The sequence below is a fragment of the Hyperolius riggenbachi genome, chromosome 10 (assembly GCF_040937935.1).
Source record: "Hyperolius riggenbachi isolate aHypRig1 chromosome 10, aHypRig1.pri, whole genome shotgun sequence".
NCBI lineage: Eukaryota > Metazoa > Chordata > Amphibia > Anura > Hyperoliidae > Hyperolius > Hyperolius riggenbachi.
Window position 1 is genome coordinate 242103691 of NC_090655.1, and position 15707 is coordinate 242119397.

Consider the following 15707-nt stretch of genomic DNA (forward strand, 5'->3'; position numbering starts at 1 on the left):
CTTCCTCCCATACTGTGCCCGCCTTTTATCCCCTCACAGTCCGCGCCTCTTCCTCCCTGTGTCCCCACTGTCATTACAGCCGGTCATGGGATTCTGGTGATGGGGCTAAAGATGTGGCTACATGGCGCAAACAACGGTCACCCTGGAAGTCATCTGTTCTCCCGCAAGCCTGCTCTCCTTCATCGTGGCAAGGCAGCTTGGAGGGATCAGGGTGACAATAATGTTAGATATAGAGGAACATGGCAGCAAAGTATGGCCCCTTCACCAAATAGACATATGAAGATCCGGCACTGCTTCTAGCTTTAAAAAGAGCTTTATTGCCAGCGGCTCTTTCAATATGCAAAAAGTTTTCAAAAAATATTTATGCAGTACAATATATGTAGGTGCACATACCCGTTGTGGTTAGTGAAGGTTGTGGGGCATGGTGGTAAGAACGGCCCGCCTAACGTCCGTTTCGCTTCAGTAGCGTCTTCAGAGGCAGTGTGGCCACACATACACCTACATGTATTGTACTGCATGAATATTTTTTGAAAACGTTTTGCATATTGAAAGAGCCGCTGGCAATAAAGCTCTTTTTAAAGCTAGAAGCAGTGCTGGATCTTCATATGTCTATTTGGTGAATGAGCTTGATATCTGTGTTTCTTGATCCTGAGCACACTGTGCCGCATATGTGCCAATACCTGGTGGAATCTATGTTTCTTTGGCTTGCAAGTTGTGACATATTTTGAGTGCCGCCGCAGTGCCAGTTGCTGTATCCTCCATTGTATAAAAGTATGGCCCCTGTATTGGCCCATTATTTACTCTCCAAGGAGTTAGATTCACAAACGATAACGCACTCAAGAAGTACGGGTTAATACAAGCAAGCGCATGCTACGCGGGGTCCTGTCAGTGTAACGTGTGCTTTAACCTCCATACCGGGCATTGACGGTGATACAGTACACGTCAATACAAAACATGCTGTGAACAGTATTAATGTGCATACACGTCAATACTCTCCTGCACTGTATACTACACCCTTGCTTGACACATTTTGGCAAGTTGCAGGAAGAAAAAGGTTTATGAAAATTAATTGGATCACCTTTTGCACAGAAATCCTGGGGAAAATGAACGCCAGGGAGGTTAAACTTACGCTAAATTTTTCCTATTGACGTGCAATGTGATGGTAGCACAACTGCGATACTTCTCTAGCACGGGTGCTACTACATTAACATAGTAGCAGTAATGCTAGTGAAATATCACGGTCACGCTACCATCACATCATACAGTATTAGAAGGATTGCGCGTAAGTTAAAAGTACACGCTACACTCGCAGAACCATGCGCTTGCTTGTATTACCCCGCGCTGCTTGAGTGTGGTATCTTTTGGGAATCAACCGCCAAAGCCTCTATTAGCTAACCTAGTAAAAAGAAAATCAGCAATTTCATTCATTACCTATTGTAATGTCAATCAAGGGTCTCTCGGATGGTTTTTTAGTTGCCGTTTCTCTAGAAAACCTTTCCTACACTCTGCTCATCCATAAGGCTGTTCACCTGTGTGTCTTTCTCACGTGTATAACAAGGCAACTTTTCTGGGTGAAACATTTGCCACACTCTGTACAAGTATAAAAAGTTGTTGATCTGCATGACTTCTTTGGTGTGCAGTAAGATGAGCTTTTGTGGAGAAAGATTTCCCACACTCTGAGCGTGAAAAGAGACATTCTCCTATGTGAGCTTTCTGGTGACTTTTGAGCTGACTTTTTTCATAGAAGCTTTTCCCATACTCTGAAGATGCAAAAGGACGCTCAGCTGCATGAGTCTTTTTGTGTCTCAAAATGTCTCCTTTCCTACCAAAACCTTTCCCAAACACTGCACATGAGAACGGGTGCTCACCTGTGTGAAATCTCTGGTGGGAAACTAGGCTTGACTTCTGAGCAAAGCACTTCCCACACTCTGAACAAGAAAAAGGCCGCTCGCCTGTGTGGCTTGTCTGGTGTCTACGAAGGTCTTTTTTGTCATTAAAACCTTTCCCACACTCTGAACACGATAAGAGATGGATGCCTGTGTGATTTCTTTGGTGTCTACGAAGGTTTCCTTTATGAGTAAAACTTTTCCCACACTCTGAACATGAGAAAGGATGGACGCCTGTGTGATGTGACATCGGTGCTGTATTCCTCGGATGACGATGTCCCTCTGAAGAGTTCCCAACATCATGTCCATCTGGTGGGAAATTAAATTGTTTTTAAACTTTATTTTAGTCACATTGGGGTTGATTCACAAAGATGTTTCACCTTAAAGTGGACCTGAACTCTTGCACATGACAGAAGGAAAACATAGAGAAATGTACTCTGTATGTATTTGAAAAGTTTAGCCTTTCTAATTCCCCCATATCTGTGACTAATGACAACTATAATTTGATCTCTCAGTTGTGTCAGCTGGCTGCCTCGGCAGAGCAGCTAATTTGTAAACACAGGATTTTGACCCTATGTCTGCTTCTATGAAAGTAGGAAACAGACACACATTGCAGATTTATTGCCATATTTGATCAGCTGTAACAAAGAAATGTTTTTCTTTAAAGGTTATTATTCTGTTGCTTATCTGTTAGAGCAGAGAGGAATTTCTGAATTCAGGTCTGCTTTACCTGTAAGGAGAGCTAATGCATGAGATAAACAAAAAAGGAGCAATAATTCATGAGATAAACAGATAAGGAATGATGAATCGTGAGTAAAGTCAAATGAGGAGAGATAAACTATGAGTTACGTAATTTAAGGAGAGTGAAAATGTGAGTTGATAATTAAGGTGAGATAATTCTCACAGAACAGAGAAGCTTTGTGCACTAGCCTCATTATGTTTTGCAGTTATATATTCACAGGTCATACATATATACACATCTCATTTCTACACCTACACAGAGCTATGAGTTTGGAAATCGGACACAACATAATCCCGACATGAAAGTAGGATGCACATACTAATATAGTATATATTACAGATTATAGTACATCAAAATCAACTGTCACAAACTGGATCAAAGTGTTGGTGTATTGAGGATAATTTGTAATTAAGGCATGGAGATAGATATTGCATAAAATGTACAGTATCTACTCTATTTGTTGTTACTATAATGTTATATTGAAGAATGGAGATGGGCCTTTCATATGGTGCACAGTATCTCCTCATTTGTTGGCACTATGATGTTATACTGAGGAATGGAGATGAACCTTTCATATGGTGCACAGTATCTCCTCCTCATTTGTTGGTACTATGATGTTATACTGAGGAATGGAGATGAACCTTTCATATGGTGCACAGTATCTCCTACTCATTTGTTGGTACTATGATGTTATACTGAGGAATGGAGATGAACCTTTCATATGGTGCACAGTATCTCCTCCTCATTTGTTGGTACTATGATGTTATACTGAGGAATGGAGATGAGCCTCTCATATGGTGTACAGTATCTCCTCCTCATTTGTTGGTGCTATGATGTTATACTGAGGAATGGAGATGGACCTTTCATATGGTGCACAGTATCTCCTCCTCATTTGTTGGTACTATGATGTTATACTGAGGAATGGAGATGAACCTTTCATATGGTGCACAGTATCTCCTCCTCATTTGTTGGTACTATGATGTTATACTGAGGAATGGAGATGAGCCTCTCATATGGTGTACAGTATCTCCTCCTCATTTGTTGGTGCTATGATGTTATACTGAGGAATGGAGATGGGCCTTTCATATGGTGCACAGTATCTCCTCCTCATTTGTTGGTACTATGATGTTATACTGAGGAATGGAGATGAGCCTCTCATATGGTGCACAGTATCTCCTCCTCATTTGTTGGTACTATGATGTTATACTGAGGAATGGAGATGGGCCTTTCATATGGTGCACAGTATCTCCTCCTCATTTGTTGGTACTATGATGTTATACTGAGGAATGGAGATGGGCCTTTCATGTGGTGTATGGTATCTCCTCCTCATTTGTTGGTGCTATGATGTTATACTGAGGAATGGAGATCGGCCTTTCATATGGTGTACAGTACCTCCTCCTCATTTGTTGCTGCTATGATGTTATACTGAGGAATGGAGATGGGCCTTTCATATGGTGTACAGTATCTCCTCCCATTTGTTGGCACTATGATGTTATACTGAGGAATGGAGATGGGCCTTTCATATGGTGTACAGTATCTCCTCCTCATTTGTTAGTACTATGATGTTATACTGAGGAATGGAGATGGGCCTTTCATATGGTGTACAGTATCTCCTCCCCATTTGTTGGTACTATGATGTTATACTGAGGAATGGAGATGGGCCTTTCATATGGTGTACAGTAGCTCCTCCTCATTTGTTGGTACTATGATGTTATACTGAGGAATGGAGATGGGCCTTTCATATGGTGTACAGTAGCTCCTCCTCATTTGTTGGTACTATGATGTTATACTGAGGAATGGAGATGGGCCTTTCATATGGTGTACAGTAGCTCCTCCTCATTTGTTGGTACTATGATGTTATACTGAGGAATGGAGATGGGCCTTTCATATGGTGTACAGTAGCTCCTCCTCATTTGTTGGTACTATGATGTTATACTGAGGAATGGAGATGGGCCTTTCATATGGTGTACAGTAGCTCCTCCTCATTTGTTGGCACTATGATGTTATACTGAGGAATGGAGATGGGCCTTTCATATGGTGTACAGTATCTCCTCCTCATTTGTTGGTGCTATGATGTTATACTGAGGGATGGAGATGGGCCTTTCATATGGTGTACAGTATCTCCTCCTCATTTGTTAGTACTATGATGTTATACTGAGGAATGGAGATGGGCCTTTCATATGGTGTACAGTATCTCCTCCTCATTTGTTGGTGCTATGATGTTATACTGAGGAATGGAGATGGGCCTTTCATATGGTGTACAGTATCTCCTCCTCATTTGTTGGCACTATGATGTTATACTGAGGAATGGAGATGGGCCTTTCATATGGTGTACAGTATCTCCTCCTCATTTGTTGGTACTATGATGTTATACTGAGGGATGGAGATGGGCCTTTCATATGGTGTACAGTATCTCCTCCTCATTTGTTAGTACTATGATGTTATACTGAGGAATGGAGATGTGCCTTTCATATGGTGTACAGTATCTCCTCCTCATTTGTTGGTGCTATGATGTTATACTGAGGAATGGAGATGGGCCTTTCATATGGTGTACAGTATCTCCTCCTCATTTGTTGGTGCTATGATGTTATACTGAGGAATGGAGATGGGCCTTTCATATGGTGTACAGTATCTCCTCCTCATTTGTTGGTGCTATGATGTTATACTGAGGAATGGAGATGGGCCTTTCATATGGTGTACAGTATCTCCTCCTCATTTGTTGGTGCTATGATGTTATACTGAGGAATGGAGATGGACCTTTCATATGGTGTACAGTATCTCCCCCTCATTTGTTGGTACTATGATGTTATACTGAGGAATGGAGATGGGCCTTTCATATGGTGTACAGTGTCTCCTCCTCATTTGTTGGTACTATGATGTTATACTGAGGAATGGAGATGGGCCTTTCATATGGTGTACAGTAGCTCCTCCTCATTTGTTGGTACTATGATGTTATACTGAGGAATGGAGATGGGCCTTTCATATGGTGTACAGTAGCTCCTCCTCATTTGTTGGCACTATGATGTTATACTGAGGAATGGAGATGGGCCTTTCATATGGTGTACAGTATCTCCTCCTCATTTGTTGGTGCTATGATGTTATACTGAGGGATGGAGATGGGCCTTTCATATGGTGTACAGTATCTCCTCCTCATTTGTTAGTACTATGATGTTATACTGAGGAATGGAGATGGGCCTTTCATATGGTGTACAGTATCTCCTCCTCATTTGTTGGTGCTATGATGTTATACTGAGGAATGGAGATGGGCCTTTCATATGGTGTACAGTATCTCCTCCTCATTTGTTGGCACTATGATGTTATACTGAGGAATGGAGATGGGCCTTTCATATGGTGTACAGTATCTCCTCCTCATTTGTTGGTACTATGATGTTATACTGAGGGATGGAGATGGGCCTTTCATATGGTGTACAGTATCTCCTCCTCATTTGTTAGTACTATGATGTTATACTGAGGAATGGAGATGTGCCTTTCATATGGTGTACAGTATCTCCTCCTCATTTGTTGGTGCTATGATGTTATACTGAGGAATGGAGATGGGCCTTTCATATGGTGTACAGTATCTCCTCCTCATTTGTTGGTGCTATGATGTTATACTGAGGAATGGAGATGGGCCTTTCATATGGTGTACAGTATCTCCTCCTCATTTGTTGGTGCTATGATGTTATACTGAGGAATGGAGATGGGCCTTTCATATGGTGTACAGTATCTCCTCCTCATTTGTTGGTGCTATGATGTTATACTGAGGAATGGAGATGGACCTTTCATATGGTGTACAGTATCTCCCCCTCATTTGTTGGTACTATGATGTTATACTGAGGAATGGAGATGGGCCTTTCATATGGTGTACAGTGTCTCCTCCTCATTTGTTGGTACTATGATGTTATACTGAGGAATGGAGATTCACTTCAACCTCACCTAATCCTAAATGCTTCTGCTGCCCCTATCTTTCACTTCGTCCAAAATCTAAAAATTCTCTTAACCTATGACTAACTTAACCTGCTTCACCTGATCTCAGTAGCCCTAAACTTTTGATCAACAATTAGTCCAAACTAACCTCATCAGAAGAAAGTGAAAATGTTTCTGTATTTAATGTTTAAAACTTACCTGTGCTAATTGTTGTAGTTTTATTATCTTCCATAGGTTGATTATCACTTCTAACACACATATCTTTTTTATTTGTCCTCATCATTTCACCTTCCTCCGTAGATAGCCAATCATCATTCACATACGTCTCTTCTTCTTTTCTAATTATCCTCATCATGTCACCCTCCCCCATACCCTGCTGATCACTCCTCACATATGTCTCCTCTACTTCCTTTTTTATTGACTTTATTAATCCACCTTCCACTGCAGATTGCTGTTGAAACTTCACACGAGTCTCTTTTTTCTCTTCAATATCAGTTTTCAAATCAGTAAATTCTACACCCTATAGTAAAAAAAAATCAAGACAAAGCTCATTTTAGAATGTAAGCTTTAATAAACTGAAACCACATAAAATATCATTTCATAGCGTTTGCAGTCTCTTTTGAGCTTTCAAGTAAACTCAAAGTTAGATACTTGCATATGCAGAAGGAAAACACTGGATAACATAGAGCTTCCTGGTCCACGTTCCTGGTCCACGTTCCATCCCGTCATTCCACCTCTTCAGCACTTCTTGTCCAGCCTTCAGGAGTACTCACTTCCCTGAGTACTTTCAAAGTCGAGCTCATCCATACTGCGCACATGCGAGTCTGGGCTTGCACAAGCATAGTATGGATGTGCCTATCTTCGTAAACACTCAGCAATGCAAGTACTTCTAAAAGTTGCCAAGGAGTACCGAGACACAGCTGGTCATGTAACTTCAACGGGGAACAGCTCTGGAACAACAGGAGGGACCAAGGACTGTGAAGGCTCTATGCCATCCAGTCTTCCCTCTACTTAGTTAAGTACAGTATAATCTCATTATAGTTAACTCCAAGGGACCAGGAAAAGTGGTTTACTATATCAGAAGTTTACTATATCAGAAGTTGTCCTAGAAATCGCCCTGGTACAATCTCTGCTGCAAAGGAGCAACGCTGTCCTCCCATTGGAGGTACAGTACAAGCACCTGCACAATTAGTGGACTACGAGGTTAAGTATACCTTAGCGCTGCATAGCCAGGCTAGACAAATCACTAGTACAGTATCCAGTATTTCGTTACTGAGTAGAAGCAGGCACTCTCTTCCTGTGAATGGCTCCGATACCTCCGTGGGTGGGACTTGCAGGATATGTCCTGCAAAACTTTCTGCTCACACTTGAGTGATTCATGAAGCCTCTACTAAATGTAGCCAAACATAATAAGTCACTCGCATCTGTAATGCGAGTGGCTTTGATACCTCCACGGGCGGGATTTAGCACACACCTCTCCACTCTCCTTAGTTTTACAGCGAGTAGGCCTGCTCTGATCTGCACTACAAGTGAAAGTAGCCTGCACTGCGTTCCACATGCTACCAGGAGCGTCATCGCTAACAAGGGAAGAGATACCCGGGAGTGCGTACAATCTCATAGGAGAACTATGACAATACTTTTATCAGTGATTGCAAAGTGGAAGTGGTAACGCTGCATCTTCTTCTGTTTACGTTCACATTATTCCTCTTTTTCCCCAGGCTGCTTATTTGTACAGTACTGTATATCCAGCACCAGTGCCATTCTTCTTGTCTTATGCTGGGAATACACAATGAGATTTTTGAGCAGATTTACTGTCCGATCGATTTTCCAATCGATTTCCATTCACTTCTAAGAGAAATCGATCACAAGACATGTCGGAACTTATCTATCGAACCATCTATCTGCCAAAAAAATCTCATGGTGTATTCCCAGCATTACAAATGTTATCAGACATCAACTCACTTGCAACCAGCCTAAAGAGAGCAGCCAATCATGGGTCTCACACTGACATATAATGCATGCCCCGCCCACTGACATGATGCATGCACCGCCCACTTTTTACTATATCCAGAGTCAGCATCACATGGGGGCCAAAAAACATGTTTACTATAACAGAAGTTGTATTATTTCAGCGTTTACTATACCAGACATTGCTCCCATAGACTTATAGTGGAGACTGGCCGGGTCCTGGAGAGGTAGTTTACTATACCCAAATGTTTACTATATCAGAGTTTACTATAACGAGGTTATACTGTATTCAACCTGATGTGCGTTTACTGAGGTATGCTTTAAACCCTCACTTCCACCTACCTCGTTATGGTGGGGGATGGTGTGATCTTCCTGTGGACAATCCCAGGAATAATGAGGACCTGTATATCTCTCTGGTGGGTTTGTTTTACTGGATCCATCTGTAGAAAACACACACACACTGTATGAATACATTAGGCCTGATCAGATTCATTTCTTCTACTTAGTTTTCTCCAGGTGATAATTTTGACATCTTATAAGTAAAATTCCTTCTAAGCCACCATCAGACAATAAAATACTCAAATTGTGATAGTTCTTTTTTTACCTACTTTTTAGTACTTTTTCAGTTGCAGAGTGCTGTGAAGGAATTGCAGCCTCCCTGGCGTTCAATTTCCCCAGGATTTCTGTGCAAAAAGTGGTTCAATTAATTTCAAATAATTTTCAAGCATTTTTTTAAATAATTTTTTTTAATACTGGATTCAATACAGGTTATTGTATTGAATTCAATACAAAAAAAAAAAAAATAGTTTGCCGCCACATGTTGATGACGTTGAGTGGCCCTCAATTGCCGGGGGAATATGCAATCCCAAAGGGAGAAGCAAATCTGCCGATGGACATGGAAGAAGACAATGGGGAAGCTATCAGATGTACACAACGAGGGATCAGCACACCAATGGTAAGTATAGGTTAGTCAGGCATGGTTACCCCAGTATAGGTTAGCCAGCTATAGGTGCCACAGTATAGGTAGCCAGGTATAAATGTCCCAAGAATAGGTAGCCAGCTATAGGTGCAACAGTGTAGGTTTGCCAGGAATAAGTGTCCCCTGTGTAGTTAGGCAGACAACTATAGGGGCTCACCCCCCTTCCTAGCAGCAGACTTTGCTGCATTCCTGATCCCCCCTCCCTCCCACCACTGATCATCCATCCCTCCCTCCTGTTACTACCCACAGACCCCACAGCAATTCCCGATCCCCCCTATCTCCATGATGATCCATGCCTGCCTCCTGATGCCCCCCTTCCCTCCTGTGCCCTTGGTGCTACTGTAAATAGAGAAGGGGAGAATTACTCACCACAGGCTCTCTCCAGTGATGATCGCTGATTCTTCTCCGCTTGCAGCTCCGGGCTACTGTATACAGTACTGGAGAATGTGACTGATGACATCATCAGCGGCATTCCGCAGTACTGTAAACAGTAGCCCGGAGCTGCATGCGGAGAAGAATCAGCGATCATCACTGGAGAGAGCCTGTGGTGAGTAATTCTCCCCTTCTCTATTTACAGTAGCACCAGGGGCACAGGAGGGAAGGGGGGCATCAGGAGGCAGGCATGGATTATCATGGAGATAGGGGGGGGATCGGGAATTGCTGTGGGGTCTGTGGGTAGTAACAGGAGGGAGGGATGGATGATCAGGAATGCCCCCGGACACCCGCTTGTAGCTGCTCTGCCGTGCCAGCTCTGTGGGCTTCCCTGGGACTGATAGATGCCGGTTGGCACACTCTGGGTGGCTCAGATGTCAGGCATCCATCAGTCCCAGAGAGGACCATAGAAGCAAAAAAAAGCGGAGCCGGCAGCGCTGAGCAGCTAGAAATCTCCCTGGCAGCATGGACAAGCCCGACTCATCCATACCGATTTTAGCAAGTTTTAGCTGAACGTACCGCTAGGGAGGTTAAACAGAAGATGAAAAATGATCTCCTAGGAGAAAACGTAAGACAAAAAGTGAATCAGATGGGGTCTATTGTCTCTATGAGTTTATCAGACAACAATGAAAGTGTCCTCATACCTGGTGATGTGAAGGGTGGCTGGTTCTCCATCATGATGTCCTTGGAGAGGTCTTTGTGTCTATGTACATCCTGGCACTCCTCCTTGGAGGAGAAGGTTGGGACATCCTGACAGCCTATAGGAACCTGACACACACAATGACACAGTCACCATCCAGACATCTCCCTTGCCATTACTGGGCAATGCCCAATAATTCCCAGCACTGCTCACCTCTCCCATCACCAACTCAGTGAGCTTGTTGATGACTTGTAGAATCTTCTTCATGTTTCTCTCAGGTACCAGGAAGTGAGGTGGAGGAACTGTGATTGTCACCTGGTCACCAGACTTCACAGGAGGAAAACCCTGTATTGAAAAAACACCAGCAATGTTATGTGACGTCCCAGAATCCTCCTCACCTCTCTGGTCAGGACTGTGATTTAGGTATCAGTATAGATAAAAGTGATGTCATGTGACCCTTCTACAATATTACTCACAACCAGGCATGAGATGGCAAATATGAAACTGAAGCTGTATGTAGGTGGGCATGGGCTGCAACAGAAAGTGTTAACTCGCGGCTGCGCTGAATGCTGCTCTACATCTTTCTGACACTTGTCCCTTCACAGCCATAAGGTGGACCTGTAAGGAAGATGGTGAGCAGTGTGCAGCACATTGTCGAGAGGCAGAAACATAGACCAGTTAATACTCTCTGCTATGGCCTGTGCCCACCAACTCAAAGGCTCAATTTTGTACTCACCAGTTCATCCTCCCCTCACCAGGTGAAAATGCTTCAGAATTTTTTTTTAAGAAGAGTGATGCCATGTGACCTCCCAGAATCCTCCTCACCTCTCCAGTCAGCAAGCAGATGATCTCCAGGCTGAGGTTTAATATACTCTCAGTCATGTGACTCCAGTCCTCCATCCTCAGTGGTGGTGGTCATGTGATCTGTACTAAAAGGCCTTATCTGTAGGCAGATAACAACATGAGAATTGTCGAGACTGCAGGAACCTGAGCTGTATTAGGGCAGGGAAGTGTTACATGTGTCACACACTGCATTGTGGAGGCTGAGGGTTGCTTATGATATTACTGTAAACCTGAAGTGAAAGGACAAGACAAGGCACTAAGCACCAGATCCATAGAAGTGGAGATCACCCACATCAGAGCTAAGATGCAGGCTGTACAGAGAAGCCTCAGGGACAGTCCAGCACATAGAGGCGGGGTGTAAGACACAGGCAGGGACAGCATACACTGAATGGCACAACCACATGCTGCAGCTTGTATTGTGTACAGGAGTAACATCTGCACAGCATGTGGGATACACCCTCCCAAATGATAGGAGCTTCCACAGAAGGTTACAGAAGAGAACAGGGCTAAGATCCTGTAGTGTAGGACATCTACAGATGAACAGACAGGCTCTGGCCAATCAACCAGCCTTCAAGGTAGTCGGCAAGGACCAGAAAACAACAGTGGTGACAGATGTGGCAGCTCTAAGTGACAGCAACATCAGCAGGAGGAGAATGAGTAACTGGAGAAGTACCAGGGCCTGAGAGAGGACCTAGGGAGATTCTGGAGGGTGAAGAGCAAAGAGGTCGCGGCGCGCAGCCAAAAAATGGGGGGGATGCGCGCCGTGCCGAAAAACTGGGGGCTGCCGCGGCAAAAAAATGGGCGTGGCCATGACATTGTGTGGGTGGAGCTAACATAATGATGTAACAGCGAGGCATAAGAAAGCAGTGTTTCAGAATCAGAATCATTTTATTTCGCCAAGTACAACGGGGAGTTGTACCCGGAATTATTTTTGGCTCATACAGGGTCGGAGATGGTACAAACACATGCATGCAATCCAACACATACAATCAGGTACAGTATGGAACAAAGTAAGCATATACCTATATAAACATACAGCACATAAAACTGTAGTGAGGGACGCGTGGGGGAGTCTGGAGTGCTGTGTGAGGGGAGCAGCCTGCCAACTATCGACGGCGCTCGCTCAGCTCCGTAGCAGTACCAGCTTCCCCGCAGTGTGTCCTGGAAAAGAGTGGATAGAGAAAGAAAGAGAGATAGAGAGAAGGGATAGCTAAAGAGAGACTGAGGAAGAAAGAGAAAGAACCAAGGCAAGAGGAGAGATACAAAGGCAGAGTCCTAGGGCTGCAGATTTAATAACATTACTGGGTCCGACAATCAGTCCGAGAAGTGTCCATAGCTGTGATCTGCTACCCCGATATCGGCAGATGGGCAGCTGATCTTCAGGGCTTGGTTTACGCCATGATGTGGTCAAACGTGGATTCGCATCATGGGTGTGCAGAAACTGTGTGATGCTATTTAATAGTATATTGTCCGTAACCCCAAAGCAGAAAACATAGCCAACTATTAAATAATAAATGCAGCAACAGTTACCCCAGACACCAGAAAATAAACAAACTGTGGGCACATTTCAGCACAAAATAAACGCAATGTGGGCACATTTCAGCACAAAATAAACGCAAAGTGGGCACATTACAGCACAAAATAAACGCAAAGTGGGCACATTTCAGCACAAAATAAAAACATAATGGGGCACATTTCAGCACAAAATAAACGCAATGTGGGCACATTTCAGCACAAAATAAATGCAATGTGGGCAAATTACAGCACAAAATAAATGTAAAGTGGGCACATTTCAGCACAAAATAAACACAATGGGGCACATTTCAGCACAAAATAAACGCAATGGGCAACATTTTAGCACAAAATAAACGCAAAGGGGGCACATTTCACCTGGAAAAAAAAATGTACTCACCTGGCAGAAGTCTCCACTCGCTCCTGGCCGGCCTCTGGCGCGCTGCTCCTGGGACCGTCTTGCTCCTCCTCCTACAGTCCCGCACTGACAGGCAGAGCAGGGCTACGGTAAGATGGCGCCCGAAGCCCTGTACTGGAGACACAAATAGTCTCCAGTACAGGGCTTCGGCAGCCATCTTACCGTAGCCCTGCTTGCCTGCCGGTGTCGGAACACCGGAAGACTATGGAGGCTGCGGGCAATGAACTGATACGGCGTCTATAGACGCCGCTGCCAGTTCATGCAGTTACAGTGGCCAGAGTCCCGAGGCCGGGACGTCCCACAGCTAAAAGCGGGACATTTCCCGGGACCTCATGCTGCCTGGCATAGTGCCCCCCGAATCCGGGACGTGTCCCGGGCAATCCGGGAGGTCTGGTCACTCTATGGTAGGAGTAGTCATTGCTTTCACTCCTAAGCTAGAAGATTAATGGCCTCAATTCACTAAGCTTAACTCCTGTCTTTGATAACTCTTCTGAGCTGTTTTACAGTTATCACCATGGTGATATAATTGTGATAACTGTAATGGCCCGTACTCACGGGCTGCAGAAGTGGCCTGTCGCCAGCACACGTGAGCGTGCTAGCGACAGGCCGGCGACAGCTTCTCTCCAGGTCCCTCCGCGTACACACGCGGAAGAGGGACCAGCGGCGAGACGGAAGCTGTCGCCGACGTTCCTCCTCCCCCCGCCGGAAGCTCCATTTACCTCTATGGAGGTTGCTGTCGCTAGTCCGCGTACTCACGCGGACTAGCGACAGTTGCGGCGGAGGTGCGGCGGCGACTGTTGCCATGCGATTGAAACTTTCAATCGCATGGCGACAAGAGCGACGGGCGACAGTTCGGGGTGCGCGCGCGAGCAACGGCCCATACTCACGGGCGACCTGTCGCCGCAACACGCGCGCGCCGCGTGTTGAGGCGACAAAAGTCCCTCGTGAGTATGGGCCATTAAACAGCTCAGAAGAGATAGGAGTTAAGCTTAGTGAATCTCCAACAGATGTCAAGAACATCAGCGCTCTCTGTACTGAGAAGTGCAGTGATAGGAACAGATAAGATTCTGTGCAGAGCTCTCCAGCTCACAGGCCTCTGGTAGAGGAGCTGAGGATAAAGAAGACATAACATATACACTGATCCATATACTGTATGGTGTGTAACAGCAGCTGCTAGTGATGGGGGAGGGATATGAGGGTTACTGGGTGTAAATATAAAAGATTCTCTTCTTACCTCTTCTGCTGCCAGTCACAGCAACGTCTCCTCTGTGCTTCCTCCTTCTTTTCATCTATAACTTCCTGTCTGTGTCACCATCTTGTGGAGAATAGAGGAACTGCAGATCTCATGTGTTTGGTCTACTCTATTCAGTAGTTTGTAGTCTTACTGTGCAGGGGCGTAGCAATAGGGGTTGCAGAGGTAGCGACCGCATCGGGGCCCTTGGGCCAGAGGGGCCCCGAAGGGCCCTCCCTCAACTACAGTATTAGCTCTCTATTGGTCCTGTGCTCATAATAATAACTTCAATAGATACTTTTAATAGTGGTAATCCTTAACAAACTGTTTCCCATCCTTTTCTTGCACCTCTGACACTGTAGTTGCCCTTGGCAGGTTTTGTGTGTGCCGTATCAATTGTTACGTATAGAGTGCTTGGGGGGGCCCCATTGTAAAACTTGCATCGGGGCCCACCGCTCCTTAGCTACGCCACTGTGTGTTCAGTATAGTATAGCAGTCAGGCCCGGTCCGCCCATGATGCCAAGTGAGGCGACTTCCTCAGGCGGCAGACGTCTGGGGACAGCACCAGGTCGAAACAGGAAGTGAAGAGAGTGCCTGGCCAATCTATACTGGGGATAAGTGTACCTAGCTACTAATACTGGGGGAACCTATACCTGGCTACCTACCTATACTGAGGGTGCTTATTGGGGTGCTCACTGCAGCTATAACGTGCTGTGAAAATTGTTGGGTTCTGTGTAATCATTCCAATATGGGGGGCGGGGGGGAGGGGCGCATCCTTACAAGTTTGCCTCAGGCAGCAAGAAGTCTAGAACCAGCCTTGGGCACAGTCAATTAGGCTGCGGTCATCCCTGCAAATTCAAGTGCCGATTTTAAGAAATCTTTCACATGTTGATTGTGAGCTTCGCAATTTTTCTTTTGCATTTTGTGAGCCTTTTCTTTGTAATTTTTAGTGCATAGCAAATACATTAATATACATAAAAAAATTTAGGTAATATGCATGCAATTATTTGCAAACAGTAATTCGATTTTCCTGCATTTACATCGACTTGCAAAAAGTACAGCACTGGTAAGAGGTTAAAAATGCCGAAAAATAATGGATCCAACATATCACACAATGCAATGCAAATGC

At 44.6% G+C, this 15707-nt stretch overlaps 1 protein-coding gene across 1 annotated transcript; it reads right to left on the reverse strand.

Moving 5' to 3' along the window:
• Positions 1 to 1302: 1302 nt before the first annotated feature.
• On the reverse strand, positions 1303 to 14622 carry LOC137535058 (oocyte zinc finger protein XlCOF8.4-like). The gene is made up of 7 exons (XM_068256824.1): positions 14582 to 14622; positions 11400 to 11517; positions 10788 to 10919; positions 10579 to 10702; positions 8866 to 8963; positions 6754 to 7075; positions 1303 to 2195 (listed from the first exon to the last, which is right to left on the reverse strand). Exons 2-7 carry the CDS (start codon positions 11472 to 11474, stop codon positions 1543 to 1545), a joined length of 1404 nt encoding a protein of 467 aa, XP_068112925.1. The 5' UTR covers positions 11475 to 11517; positions 14582 to 14622; the 3' UTR covers positions 1303 to 1542.
• Between the last annotated feature and the right edge of the window lie 1085 nt (positions 14623 to 15707).